Raw genomic sequence first — 14,066 nt, 5'->3', positions numbered from 1 at the left:
CTCTCTCTCTCTCTCTTTCTCTTTCTTAACCGCCTAGATGAGCTACTTAAATTAGCAGACTTAAAGGTGATATGTTGAGGAGACACCTTTTCCTTTATCTCATTGGCTTCAGTTAAAGTAGAAGAAATTCTGGTGTTTTTCATGGTTAAAGCCGTTTATAGCTCAATCCCCACAGTGACAGTTACTTCTTTTTTCTCTCTTATTTGCTTCTTCTCTCCTTCTCTTCTCATCTTCTTTCTCTCTTATTTGCTTCCTTAGATTAGGTTTCTCCTCTTATTAATATTTTCTTCTTTTTTTTTTGTCTCTTCTTCTTCATCTTCTTCTCCTCACCTCATGTTTCAAGAATTTCATTTTCTTTTCTTTCTTATATGTTGTAGTTTGTTCTTGATTGATTCATCTTAATTTCAAGATCACGGAAAAAATATATATATATATATACATCAGTTTCCTTCATTTGGGTTTTTTTTTTTAGTTTTCTGATTTGGATTCAAAGTTTCTAACCTACCCAACAAAATTATTGTTTTTGTTCTCTTCGTTTTCTTGGTTGATTCGTCTTAATTCTCGAAATTCAGATTGTAGAGAGTTGAATGAGGAGGACATGAGTGCAGTACTGTCAGAAAGAAAAGGAATTTAGTTGGAAAGGAGGAGGAGGAGGAGAAGCAGGAGAGACAACAAAGGAGGAGCCATGAATAAAGGTCAGATGGGTTCCATCAGTAGTTCTGATTTAATTGATGCAAAGCTTGAAGAACATCAGATGTGTGGATCAAGGCAGTGTCCTGGTTGTGGACACAATTTTGAAGGAAAACCGGTACGTAACAGAATTCGCGAATTCGATCATGAATGAAATTATATTCTTATTAGCTTCAACTGAAAGATTGCTTTAAAAGAATCAAACATGACAAGAAAAAAAAATTCTCTTAATTTTTTGTCTCTTTGATGATATACAAGCTTTTTTTCCTTCAAGAATAATATGAGTGCAAATGAAGAAAATTTTTGTTACTCTTATTTATTATTAGATCCTTATATTTATTTAAATTTGATTTGCAGGACTGGTTAGGTCTTCCAGCAGGAGTGAAATTTGATCCAACTGATCAAGAACTGATAGAGCACCTTGAAGCTAAGGTTATTGAAGATAAAGACTCTAGATCACACCCTTTGATTAATGAGTTCATCCCCACCATTGATGGTGAAGATGGAATCTGCTATACCCATCCAGAAAAACTTCCAGGTAATTTACAAGCCTTCCATGATTCTCTCTCTCTATCTCTCTCTCTCTCTCTCTTCTCAGAAGCCGGGTTACGGTGCCAGATTGCGTGCTAACCTAAAACCCATCAAGGGTGTTGGTCGATTAAGACAGCAAGACAGTGGTCAGGGAAGACGAAATCCACTAAGGAGTGTGTTACAACTCACCTGCCAAATCAACTAGTCCTGAAAATGGATGGCGCTGAAGCACGTAACCCATACCTAACCGTCGGGACAACTGCCAGGCCCCTATGAGTAGGAGGGCGCAACGATCGTTGTAAAACCTGAAGTGCGAGCCCGAACGGAGCGGCTGTCGGTGTAGATCTTGGTGGTAGTCTCTCTCTGATATTATCATATAAGAACAAAAACATATATAATCAATTGGATATATTAATGCAGGATATTTATTATACAAAACAAAAAACAAAACTGTTAGCTAGTAGGTTATTGATTTATGGTGTTTCTCTCTTAATTTCTTCTAAAATGAAGCTCATGAAGACCAAAATTTAAATTTGTGGGTTTGTTATTCTAGTCTTATCTCCTCCAATAGTTGTTACACCTAAGTTAACCTAACTTTGATTTTGAGTTTCAGGAGTAACAAAAGATGGATTAAGCAGACATTTCTTCCACAGACCTTCCAAGGCTTACACCACTGGAACAAGAAAGAGAAGGAAAATACAAACTGAGTGTGATCTACAAGGTGGTGAGACTCGGTGGCACAAGACTGGAAAGACGAGGCCAGTGATGGTGAATGGGAAGCAGAAGGGGTGTAAGAAGATTTTAGTTCTCTATACCAATTTTGGAAAACATAGGAAACCAGAGAAAACTAATTGGGTTATGCACCAATATCACTTGGGTCAGCTTGAAGAAGAGAAAGAAGGAGAGCTTGTTGTATCAAAGATATTCTATCAAACACAACCTAGACAATGTAATTGGTCGGATCGGAGTCCAACGACCGGCGGCGAAGCTAGCGGCGGCGAGCCTAATAAAAGAGATAGTGGCAGTGGAAGCTGTTCTTCTAAAGAAGTTAGTACTCAAAGAGATGATCAAATTTGTGGTGTTGGGACTGCAATTTCAAGCTACACTGCTATGGATATTCAACAAATGAAATCTGATCATTTTAGCTTTGTTCCCTTTAGAAAAAGCTTTGATGAGGTACAAATTAATTCATTATTGTTATTACTATTAGTTCAATCTATTCTCACTACTATAATACATCTATATTGCATCTTTTAACCATATTTTTCTGATATATTCTTACAGTATTAGATCAATTCAAGACAGTGTTTGGTATGCATTCTTGGAATGCATTTTAGGTGGATCTCGCATTCTCGGACTATAAAAACAACTATTTTTATCATCCAAGAATGCATACCAAACACAGCACAAAAAATATCCTTCTTCACCCCCAAAGAAAAACAAAAAATAGTAACAAGAATAATATAGAATAGGGTATGATCTAAGTTAGCTAATTAAACACTATAAAATATGTAAGCAAAAAAAAAAAGAGAAAAAATTAAAATTTATATTAGAAGAATTTATTTTGGAATCCAAAAAAATAAAAATAGTAAAACTAGAGAGAGAGAGAGAGTAGAGGAAATAGCTCTATCAGAATAGCTCCATTATCATTATCATCTAACCTAAACAAAATTTGGTTTTAACCCATTTAAGTCACCAAATAAAAGAGAGACATTGAAACCAATTAAAATTATAATTAAGAGAGTTAAAGGGAGAAAGAAAAATAAGGTAAGGGAAGGAGGAGAAAGAAATAGACTTGCTAGCAACTGATTAAAACTGGTATTATTGTTTGTTTGTTACACAGGTGAGGATAGGAGGAGAAGCTTTAAAAGCAAGAGAAGCATCCACATCTGGCACATGTGATGAGCATGAAGAACCTGAGCATCAAAGAACACATCACATGGCCCATGAGCCACATCATCATCATCATCCACATCATCATCACCAGATGGCAACGACAGCTTTCCATGTCAGCAGGCCTACACATCCAATCTCTACACTCATCTCTCCTCCTCTACATCACACCTCCATTGTTCTTGAAGAAGACCCTTATCATGTTTCAAGAATAATTCTCCAAAATGAAAAGTTTCAGGTAATTCAGTTCAAATCCTTTCTATATATACATATATGTAAGGAAAATGTTCTTTTGGAAAGCTGAGTCGAATCGACTAGGCCAAGTTGACCCATACCGAGTTGTAGTCAGGAGAGAGTCCAGTAATTAAGGGTGTCAAGTTGGGGTCGGAATGGAGAACCGTCCCAATAAAACAAGGAACTGACCTGTCTCATTACTCAATGGGATGGTTCTGGGAGTTGGTTTTGGGACCGCTTGCTAAATGGGACGGGACAGTTCTTAGACGGTTTCCCAACAGATCCAAAATCGAAATCTCAATAAGGAATCGGTCGGCTAGAACCAAAACTGCTAGGACCCGTTTAACATGCCTAAATTATTTAATTAGGGATAGTTAATACTTATTAATTATAACATATTTGAATTTAATTTAGTATTAGTGATTTGTAAGTGTAAATTTTGGGTTTGGTTGAGTAAGTGTATGCTTAAGAATTGGTACTTGATTTTTTATGCGTGGGAAATCCCTATGTATACATAAGAATTTTGTACATATTTAACTATTGAGACTGAGTGCTTAGAACTGTTAAGGAATCGGAACCAGACCATCCCATAATTAAACAAGACCGGATCCTAATTTTGAGACTGTTAAGTAAACGGGATGGTTCTACGATTGGCCGTTTTGGAACTAGAACCAATAAAGAACCGACTCAATTACCCAGAACCATCCTGTTTGACACCCTTACTAGTAATGAATAATGAGTACTGGGTACATTGTATGGTGTCAAAAATTATGAAGTTTTAGTTAGAATTCTTCTTTCTAATGAATGAATGATTTTAATTAACAGCAACAGCACCAGCACCAGCACCAGCACCAGCACCAGCACCAGCAGCAACATCAAAAACTAGGGGGAAGGTCTCCTTCTGGTTTGGAGGAAATGTTGATGGGTTGCACTTCATCAACTGACATAAAAGAAGTAAGCTCGCTCCACTTTTTTGCCCCTGAAATCCATGAACCTTGTGTGTCAGCTCACCTGTCTTTATCAACTTTAAGAAAATACAAATCAACTTCTTTTAATATTTTTATTCAAAAAGAGTACTTGGAATAGCTTTACTTTTTCTTCATCTTCTTCTTCCATGGAAAATCTGGTGGTTTGAAGTGCAATATCAATTAAAAACAAGAATGCAGAAAAGCAAAATAGAAACAGAACCTTCCTTTACTTTTATTCTCAAAGAACCAAAAGTTGAAAGCTGTAGCTTTTAGCATGCCCAGTATGGGTTTGTTCTTCTGTTAGACTTAGCAACTCATCAAAGATCAAAACTGAAACCAACTAGCTAAAATTTTGAATCCAAAAGAAAAAGAGAATGGAGGGGAGAAGCTTTTCCCCATTAAAAACCCAAGAGAAAAAAAAAATTTGAAAACCCAAACACCCAAATATTTTTGAGTTGAGAAAATCAAATTCAAAAGAGAGGAAAATCTTCTGTCAAGTGTGGACTGTGGACTTTTTGTTCTCATTAAAAAGGAAAAGGGAAGTAGAAGATAACTTGACTTGAAAATAAAACCCTTACCTACTTAGACTAGGACTAAGAAAAGAAAAGAAAGAGACAATAATTACAGCTTTACAGTAGTTGGTTAATTATGTACTAATCATATGAGTTAAATCCTTAATTAACCCTAATCTTTATTCATTTGTACTTGCAGGAGTCATCCATCACAAACCCTCAAGAGACAGAATGGCTAAAGTACTCCTTCTGGCCTGACCCTGACAACCCGGATCATCATGGGTAGACCAAAAATAAAAGAAAAAAAAATCATGTAGAGATCATCTTCATCTCTTTTACAGAAGAAGCCAAACAACACTTGAAGGGTTTTTTTGCTCTCTTCTTTCTTTCTTTCCTTGGTGTGATCTATATACTAACTGTACAATAATCTATCTTGGAAAGAAGTAAAGAAATGAAGAAAAAGGGAAGCTCCATAGTCCTCAAGAGAAAGAAAAAGGCAAGAAAGAATAAGGGTGTTCTTGCTGACAATGGAATTGGAGGAGAACCAAAGCCCTCCAAAGCAAAAACAAAGTCATGCATTAAAATCATCACCATCATGATTACAAGAAGATCTTTAACAGTATATATTATTCTTATTATTTATTTTTTTAATCTTTTTATTATATAATTATTCTTCTCTTGTTACCAAACTCAACAAACAGAAGGGTCTGTGCAGAAGTATGTTGTTATAGTTGTTTTTTATTTTCACTTGTCAAATTATACAGACAATGGAAGGTGATGATGAAGTTTCTAAGGGAATTAGAATATGAATTGGTTTGATTTTATTTCCTGTTTCAGTAAGTGAAATCTGTTTTGTAATTCTTTTTTTTTTTTTTTAAATCTTTGTTGGTTTTGCTGTGTTGTGCTTGTTAATCTTTCAAAAGTAGGAATATAATATGGTGAACTTGGGACAGTAGCTTTTGCCACTATTTTGTACATTTTGATTGGTGGTTCTTTGGCTTAGATAAATGATGCAGATTCTTAGCAATGAGCTTTTTTCAAGATTATTGGATAAGATTTTTTTTTTTTTTTTTTAAATATTGTATAAATGCCTTAAAAATTATTGCAAATAAACCAAAAAATTTTCCAAAACCAAAAAAAAATTTAAATCTTTCTATTGTTAGATAAGAAAAAAAAAAAAGGAAGTCTAATGAAGTCAAATGAAGAAAGCATGCGAGAATGAATTAGAAAATAGAAGGAAAAAAAAATTTTCTTCCACTATTGATGAGTTTAAAGAAAAATTTTAAATATATCTTTCTTTTGATATATAAGAAAATAAATAAAATGATAGGAATGATACTATACCACGAGAATAGTGTAAGATTAATCAATTTGGACCAAGATCGGTGCCAGTTGATACTGATCCAATACCGATCCTGATCACCCTAAATTTGTTTGAATCATACGGAATTGCCCTTGCTTTTTTAATTAAAATTGGATTTTATTACTTTTTTACCTTTGGGTCGTACCAGTGGATTGGAATTCAAATCAGTCAATATTCAAGATCGGCCTGGCCGATACCAATCTGATCCTGAGATTACGAATCATGATCATGATGAACATAATTTTTTCCCTTTTTTTTTCTAGTTAAATAACAAATTTATTGAAATAAGATCCATAGAGTCAATACATATCTTAGTAAAGAGATTTTCTTATTGACACCCCTCTTGGGGTCAAATAATTTGCAACTTTACTTTTTGTCTTTTTAGTCTATATGACAAATAATTTTTTTTCTAATGAGGGTAAATATTGTTATTTCACATGTATACTTAGAAAAAATGTGTGACAATCACGTCTTTTGATAATGAAATATTGATGTCATTTTGAAATTATTTTTGAAATATATTTTATATCCTTAACTTAAAGAATTTTTGAGAATAAGATACATGACAATAAAGTATCCAGTTCTAAATACACCTCTAGAGGTGTCATTTAGACACTAAAAAAAAAACATGAAGATGCATAAGCAGAAATATTCTAGTCATTGACTGAGTAATAGTTCTCCCCAAGGTCGATCTGTTTGGTAAGAGGTGTAATGAAGTCAAGTGAAGAAAACCATATGAGGAGGAACTTAATAAAAAGCCAAATGTTCTTTGTGCCAGGGGCGCAAGATGCGCCCAGACATATGGGGGGTGGACAAAATGACCGCCCCACCTCCCTAAATGGTCAAAATGACCGCCCCACATATCTGGTCATAGCCTGCACTCCTAGCCAGAGAAAAATCACCCTAAAACAAATGCATAGTTTTTCCCATTATTGATGATTTAAAAAAATATATATATTGAAGAGAACATTTATAGACTTAAAATTTTCCCAAGGCAAAATATAAATTGCATTCTTCTTTAAATTTTGGAAGAAAACTAAGCCCTCGCTCCCCCCTTCCCTTGACTAGCACATCTTTCAACAGACTTTTCGTTCCTTTCTTTCACTTTCAATATTTCCCATCAAGTGTGCAATTTGGAAGAAAAAAACGGTTGAAAAATACAACCACTTTTTCTGATTTAACTTGTAACCATATGGACCCCTAGTGAGCACTAATCTGAAGAGTAGCTTCCATTAATATAAGAGCAATAGTTTCCTGGATTGCCTACCTAGCAAAGTCTTTCTATAAAGCCTTAATATTTACCACATGTCTGTTATTGGTGAAGCTTTATCTTAATCTAGAAAATATTGTGGCGATTCTTTTAGGGAGCGTTTCGTCTTAGAAACGCGTCAGAATGGTCAAAAAGTGCATACGTCAACGTCAAGATTTTCGATTTAATATGTATTTTGACATATGTTGATTCAGGTTGAACTAGAACGGTGGGTCTCTAGAGACAGTTCTATATTTTCTGGATTAGGGTTTTCTTATATGATGTTGTTATCTCTTTGAGAGATGTGAGATTGAGGGTTTGTATTTTTCTTCATAGAAATAGTAGAATTGTTCTATCGCTCGGCCGTGGATGTAGCCTTACTTTTTGAGTGTGAACCACACAAATCTTGTCTTACGCTTGTTCTTCTTTTTTCTTCTGCAAAATCATAATTATGGTCGTTGTTTTTCTAACAATGTCAAGTTGAAAGGGATCAAAGTTGTATAAAAAAAGTTGTTCACGAAGGCCTTTGCTCACATATCAAATTTCTACACAAATGGAATTAGCCATATGGCAAAGTAAAACTTTGAAAATCTAAATAAATAAATAAAATTTCTCTTTTAAAAAATACTTGAAACAAATTAAACATTTCTAGTTTCTATCCAATGGTGTGAACTTCCACAAGGCATAATTAGGTGGACCACATAGAAAGACTTTCTAATTGAGCTGTGGATATAACTTTCTTGCCCTAATGTAAGGACAGTGATTTGGTAACATTGTAGGTAGGTTTTCTATCAACCCTTTCCCTAATAGTCACATTGATATTTAGAAGATATTTATATCAATTATTCATTGCTGCTTTAAGTGTAATTTGTAAGGGTGTGACCAGCTGGCCTCATTCAGCCATTTATAGCAAAAGATTATTGACCAAGATCAAAGGGAGGAGATTTTGGAATCAAACCCAAAATCAAGGATTGGGTAGAGATGATTGAGGGTTATCTTAAATAACAAATCCAAATGTTTTCCTATAAATGGGTGGTAATCCCAAGGGGAAAGATATTGAAAATTATTACCCTCTCATCTCCTCTACTATCGAGCTGCATGTATGCCTGGCAGGACCGTGCTGCCTAGACACGGTGTTGTGCGCAATGACCGCCTTACCCCCACTTGGGCCAATTTGGATCCTCTACTGCCGAGCTGTCCAATAGGAACGTGCTACCCAGACACGGTGTTCTGTGCAATGTCCGCCTTACCCCTACCCAAATGCCTTACCTGAGTGGGGGTAAGGCGATCATTGCGCGCAACACTGTGTCTGAAAAGCACGGTCCTCTCAGGCAGCTCTGCAATAGAGGATCTGGATCCCACTCGGGCAGGACATTTGGACAGGAATAAGATGGACATTGTGCGTAACACCGTGTCTGGACAGCACGATCCTATCGGACAGCTCAGTAGTAGAGGGATCCAAATTGAAAATTCTATGTTTACATTTTTCTTGTCTCTTTTTCTTTTTACCTTTTCTATCTTTCGGATACGGCATTGCAGAGATCGAGATCAGCACCCATCAATTTAAAAATGGAGATGCAAGTTAAACTGAGGAAAGTAATTAAAGTAAAACCTCTTCTTCAGTACATATATACTTTCCTAGTTCAGCTAGCTAGCTAGATAGTGGAATTGGTTCTTACATTCAATAACAGTGAATAAATTAAAGAGTTCAGTTCCTCTCTTCATATCTCTCTCTTACTTTTCTGTTTATAATTAATACAATAATAGTAGCAGTAACCACAGTACGTATTCACAGTTTAAGTCACTCATGTTGTCTGTTATCACGGAAAGAGAGGCTCTTTGTTGCTTTATTCCATTCTAGATACCAGCAACTCTTTTAGCAGTAAATTAAAGTGATTAATCCCATTTCATTCCTAAGATATTAGAGAGAGAGAGAGAGAGAAAGAGACAACTTTTCTATTATGGGACCTGCATGCATGAAATAAAAGGAAGATCAACATGGGTGAGAGAGAGAGAGAGAGGCAAACTTCATTGTAGTTTCTTAAAGGGAATAATTAAAGGTAACAAAAGAAGCAGCTGAGAACATGAAAAAATCTTTTAAGATTGGAAATGACCAACTTCTCCCGTACACTTCATTAATTGGAACTTAATTCTATTCTATAGAGAGAGAGAGAGAGAGAGAGAGAGAGAGTGGTATTAGAATTAATGCTGGGTTCATTATTGTTGAAGAGGGTAATTAATTCCAATTGGTGTAATTAAAGATTCATTGCTGGCTGTTGGCAACCGACCCTCTTGGGTAGGTGCTCATAAGGACTAATAGGGTGATCAGCGGTCTTTGTCTGTTTGTTGCAAGTCACAACCTTAGTAGAGCATGTAACTTACTACTATACCACCCTAGCTATCAAGAAATAGACAAAGAAAGACAAGCCATGCAGATCGATCCAGCTTTATTAATTCTCAAGTAATTTGACAACAAGAGATGATCAGATGGAGTCTCTGGTCATTTCACAGTGTATGTGTTGGAGAATCCGGAACTGCATGGGGTATTAGATGCTTTGGATATTTTGATTGAATATATTCATTTCTTTTTTAATATGTCAAAAATATGTTAGAATAAAGTTTGGCAAAAGTTTCCTTTTAAAGTCAGGCATAGATATATATATACTAGGTAAGGGGTCCTTAGTAGAGACACTTAATTTTACTAGATGGAAGGATCGATCATCAAATGGTGAATCTGATCGTTGGATATCTAGGATATGATATGGATAGATCACATGTCAAATTTTAGACCTAAATTCAATCATTTATTCCCACTTAGTGTCTTACTCTCTCGTGTATATATGTTCACAATACCCCCTCAGTAGTCCCTTGCACCCATATCAAATTCTTCAAATTTTCAGTTACATGGTCAACTCCGTTTGGGCTGAAAATTAACAAGTGATCGAGTAAGCAGATAGGTGGTTGTATTGGGGTAGATTAGCTTCCGAAGAAAGAGCAAGGAGCTTACTAACCTAAAAGCTAAAAAGGGGAAGGAAAGAGACAGAGCTTGACTATGGAGCTTGTTTTGGCCTACTTTACTTTGCTAAATTGGGTTTGTTAGTTTGAGGGTCTAGGTCACTGCTAGATAGGTTCCCGAGACTTCCTTAGGGTCTAAGAATCCACAAAATTTTAGTCCAACCAAGTTAGTCACTTGATAAAAAAGGCATCAGAACATGAGTTTGGATCTCGTCCCCACATGTGGGGACAGATCTCACCCCTCCATAGATTGTGGGTCCTATATGTCAAAGGTGGATCCCACACCCCATGGAGGGCATGAGATCTAGAGTTGGGATCCCATTCTCGTAAGGAAACATATGAGAATGGGAGTGAGCTGCACAGATAGCATCCACCTTGAGTGGGTCCCACATGGTGGATGCCATCTGTGCAAAGTGAGCCCATCTATGAAATCTTTTCCACCCATGCCACGTGGGACCGGATCCGTACTCACAGACCATGGCTAGGTTATATGTAAGTCACTAGTCATACCAAAAAATCTTCTCCCAAAAATTATATTTAAATGAAGAAACTCAAAAGGGGGATATTGAGGAGGATTTGTTAAAAGGAAATATGGAATGGAATAGAATGTGAGGGGGGTGAACTGGGGAGGGTAAGGGTCTTTTTCAACATGCAATAATTTAAAAAAAAAAAAAAAGAGAGAGAGATCAAAAGAGAGAGAAGTGTTATGCGATTCTCATAAACCTAAAAAGTTGATATTCATTTCTTTCACTTTATGGAAGATTTCTGATGCGCCTTTTAAATTGGATTGTTTTTTTCTTTTTGAATTTGTAAGAGGTGGTGAAGGGTTTACTGAGGCTTTTTGATTTGGTGCCATAAAGAAGTTGCAGAAGGATATTTGTAATATTGTATGGTGGGAATGGGAATATAGCAACATGGGTTCTTAGCCTTCAATTCCTTTCTTTTTTGTTCTCATCTCTCTCTTTCCCTCCTTTTTTCCCTGTTGGATTCGACAACTAACAACCCCAAGTGCTAGCTAGCTAGCTAGCTAGTTGCTGCTCATCCTTCTTGATCTTGTCTTACTTTCTTTGTCAAAGTCTTTTCTTTTTCAAATTAATTATATGCTTTTCTATGTGAGTCATGCATGCCATGACCTTAATTCCAATTAAAACCTATAAAAGTTATTCTCTGCATCAGGGTTTCATGGATATTTAATTAGACTTGGAAGAATGACACAGAAACAGACAAGAAGTTAGGTACGTACGTAGATGCTTAATTGGTACGTTCTTCCCTGGATACTGGATAATACTACTACTACTACTACTACTACATGTACTGCTTGACCAATTAAGAATTTTCTCCATTACTGCTTCCTTGTGATTTGGAGGTACATTCCAAACAAGTATATATACTGGGTATCTCAATCTCGGTATATTATACAAAATAACTTTGAGTATACAGATGTCATGAACTGTAATGTCTTGCCATAAGCATATAAGCATGGATTCCCATTTCTTCATACTTTCTGGGCTCCAAAACAGAAAGGTGGGGGAGAGAACCTGTTTACACCTCAAATTCGTTCGGCCTCGAAGATAGGCCCAACACCATTTGGGCCACTCAAAGTGGGCCCAATTAGATAGATTGTAAGAAAGGGGCATAAAGAAGAGAGATTGAACGGTCATGACTATTATCGTGAATGGGTTTCAATGAATGGCTTCCAGTGAAAGGGTTTCCATTGAATGGGTTTCCAATGAATGGGTTTCAATGGGTCTATATAAACCAAGGCAATTCAGCCATTCAATACAACATTTTTTTTGTAGTTCTCTCTCTCTCTCTCTCTCTCTCTCTCTCTCTCTCTTGCAACCAGAATTTCTTTAGAATTCTAAGTTAATTCTTCAGTGCTTTGCTGAATTTTGAAGATGAATTCACTTTAACCGTATGGGGGCAAATATCTCCTTTAAGACAGCGAGTACGCATTCAAAGCAGTTTATAGTTTCCTTCTCCAAACGAAATCTTATCTAACGGGCCCAGTAGCCCGAGAAGAGACTTTTCATCCTATAAAGAAGCTGGCCCAAGACCAAAAAAGCGTTCATAGTGAGTGGGGCTCCCAGCAGCGGTTATTGATGGCCTAGCAATTGCAACCAGCATTAGTGTTCCTCGAGAAGTGGACATGATGAAGTGAAGGGCCATAACCAACTACATTAAGGGAGATGTAGGGAGTCTATACGCTATAAATAAGAGGCGAGAAGAAAGGGAAGAAGACCTTCAATCAAATATTCAAAACTCGCTTTTATTTTATCTAGGAGTAGGAATAATTTTGCGTAGTTTAGTAGAACTCTTTCTTTGTTTGATGTACTTACAATCGTTCCTTACATCGATTTTCAATAGAGTGCTCTGCTTGTTTAGTTAAGTTTGAGTGATTCCTGTTGTTTTTCCTCACCTTGTTTGAGTTAAAAAGTTGAGGCAGAGGTAGAATCCATCCATCGCCTGAAGAAGTGTGAGGGCCTCGCCCTCATCGTTTGGTTTGCATTCGATCAGCAGGCCAAAAATTGGTGGAAACAGAACCCAACCAAAAATAGGGTGAAGGAAGAGGGAAAGACTGAGATCAGTTAAGCATGTACGTGGTGACCTTGATTCTAAGTATCAGTATTGCTGAACCCGATAACAATATGGTGCCGATACATGGATCGGGTGGATCGGCCAAAAAGTGGATATATAAGGCCAGCCAATTTGACCCGATACAGTTCGATTCCCGTACGGGCACAGATACTGTGACCACTTTATTGTAATTTGAAATTCAAACTTGTAACCAGTAAGCTAAGCTGCTAGCTACTCTGTCCCTCCGCAAAGATTTTGAACCCAAATCTCAATCAGGAATTCAGGATTCAAGAGCCTAGAGAAATTGGGTCAGGCAGATTTTGATTGGAAAGTTTAGAACAGATCATAATAAACCGGCTCGTTGCTCCACTGGGCCAATTGCTGTGTTGAACACCCACCACAGGCCTCAGCCCTAATTAACCATGGCAAGGGCAGGGCCTCTTCAGTCACTCGAAGGTACTTGTGAAACAAAGTGGAGTGTGGGGTTGTCTCTTTTCTTGTTCTGTTTCATCAATACTTTCAAGCAAAGACCAGAGCTTAACCATAGCCCTTGCAAAAGCTGCTGTGTTTCATCATGCCTACTTTTTGGGTGAAGTGTTTCATGTCTACTTAAATCCTAATTAACTCAACAATAATATCTTATTGGGCATTTCCCTTTACTGGAGAGTCTCTTCCATGGGATCTGACTCTCTGATTGGATTGAGGAAAGACATTTCAAATCTTCGACATTCATTATTGGGCATTTTCCTTTCTGGAGAGTCTCTTCCATGGGATCTGACTCTGATTGGATTGAGGAAAGACATTTCAAATCTTCGACATTCACTATTGCATGCAGTCCTATCATAGCATCAAATCACCTTAAATGAAGAGATTCTCTTTTCACCCGGGGTGGCGGAAAACTTTCTCATGTTAGTATCTTATGTCATCACAGCATCATTAAAAAAAAATACGCCCTTCTCAACCTATGCTAATTTCAAGTAAGACCATTGTCCGCTAGACAAATAACTAGCCATGGATCAATGCAACTCTCTCTC

General features: G+C 36.7%; 1 protein-coding gene across 7 annotated transcripts; it reads left to right on the top strand.

Annotated features, from left to right (window-relative positions):
- Positions 1-636: 636 nt before the first annotated feature.
- On the top strand, positions 637-5,153 carry LOC122657569 (NAC domain-containing protein 75-like). 7 transcript variants are annotated; one of them, XM_043852312.1, is made up of 6 exons: positions 638-808; positions 1,048-1,228; positions 1,835-2,397; positions 3,065-3,352; positions 4,210-4,302; positions 5,028-5,153. In XM_043852312.1, exons 1-6 carry the CDS (start codon positions 686-688, stop codon positions 5,112-5,114), a joined length of 1,335 nt encoding a protein of 444 aa, XP_043708247.1. In that variant the 5' UTR covers positions 638-685; the 3' UTR covers positions 5,115-5,153. The 7 variants fall into 7 exon arrangements, with proteins under 7 accessions (XP_043708248.1, XP_043708247.1, XP_043708246.1 ...); XM_043852311.1 differs by having other exon boundaries at positions 4,204-4,302; XM_043852310.1 differs by having other exon boundaries at positions 4,198-4,302.
- Positions 5,154-14,066: the final 8,913 nt, after the last annotated feature.

Source organism: Telopea speciosissima, chromosome 4 (genome assembly GCF_018873765.1).
Source record: "Telopea speciosissima isolate NSW1024214 ecotype Mountain lineage chromosome 4, Tspe_v1, whole genome shotgun sequence".
NCBI classification, from domain to species: Eukaryota; Viridiplantae; Streptophyta; class Magnoliopsida; order Proteales; family Proteaceae; genus Telopea; species Telopea speciosissima.
Note: the sequence above shows the minus strand (reverse complement) of the source record. Positions and strands in the feature narration are given on the sequence as shown.

Coding starts and splice junctions, on each gene's coding strand:
- LOC122657569 (XM_043852307.1), top strand. CDS start 686: ATGAATAAAGGTCAGATGGGTTCCATCAGTAGTTCTGATTTAATTGAT. Junction 2,398..3,064: donor TTAGAAAAAGCTTTGATGAG/GTACAAATTAAT, acceptor TTTGTTACACAG/GTGAGGATAGGAGGAGAAGC. Junction 4,303..5,027: donor CATCAACTGACATAAAAGAA/GTAAGCTCGCTC, acceptor TTGTACTTGCAG/GAGTCATCCATCACAAACCC.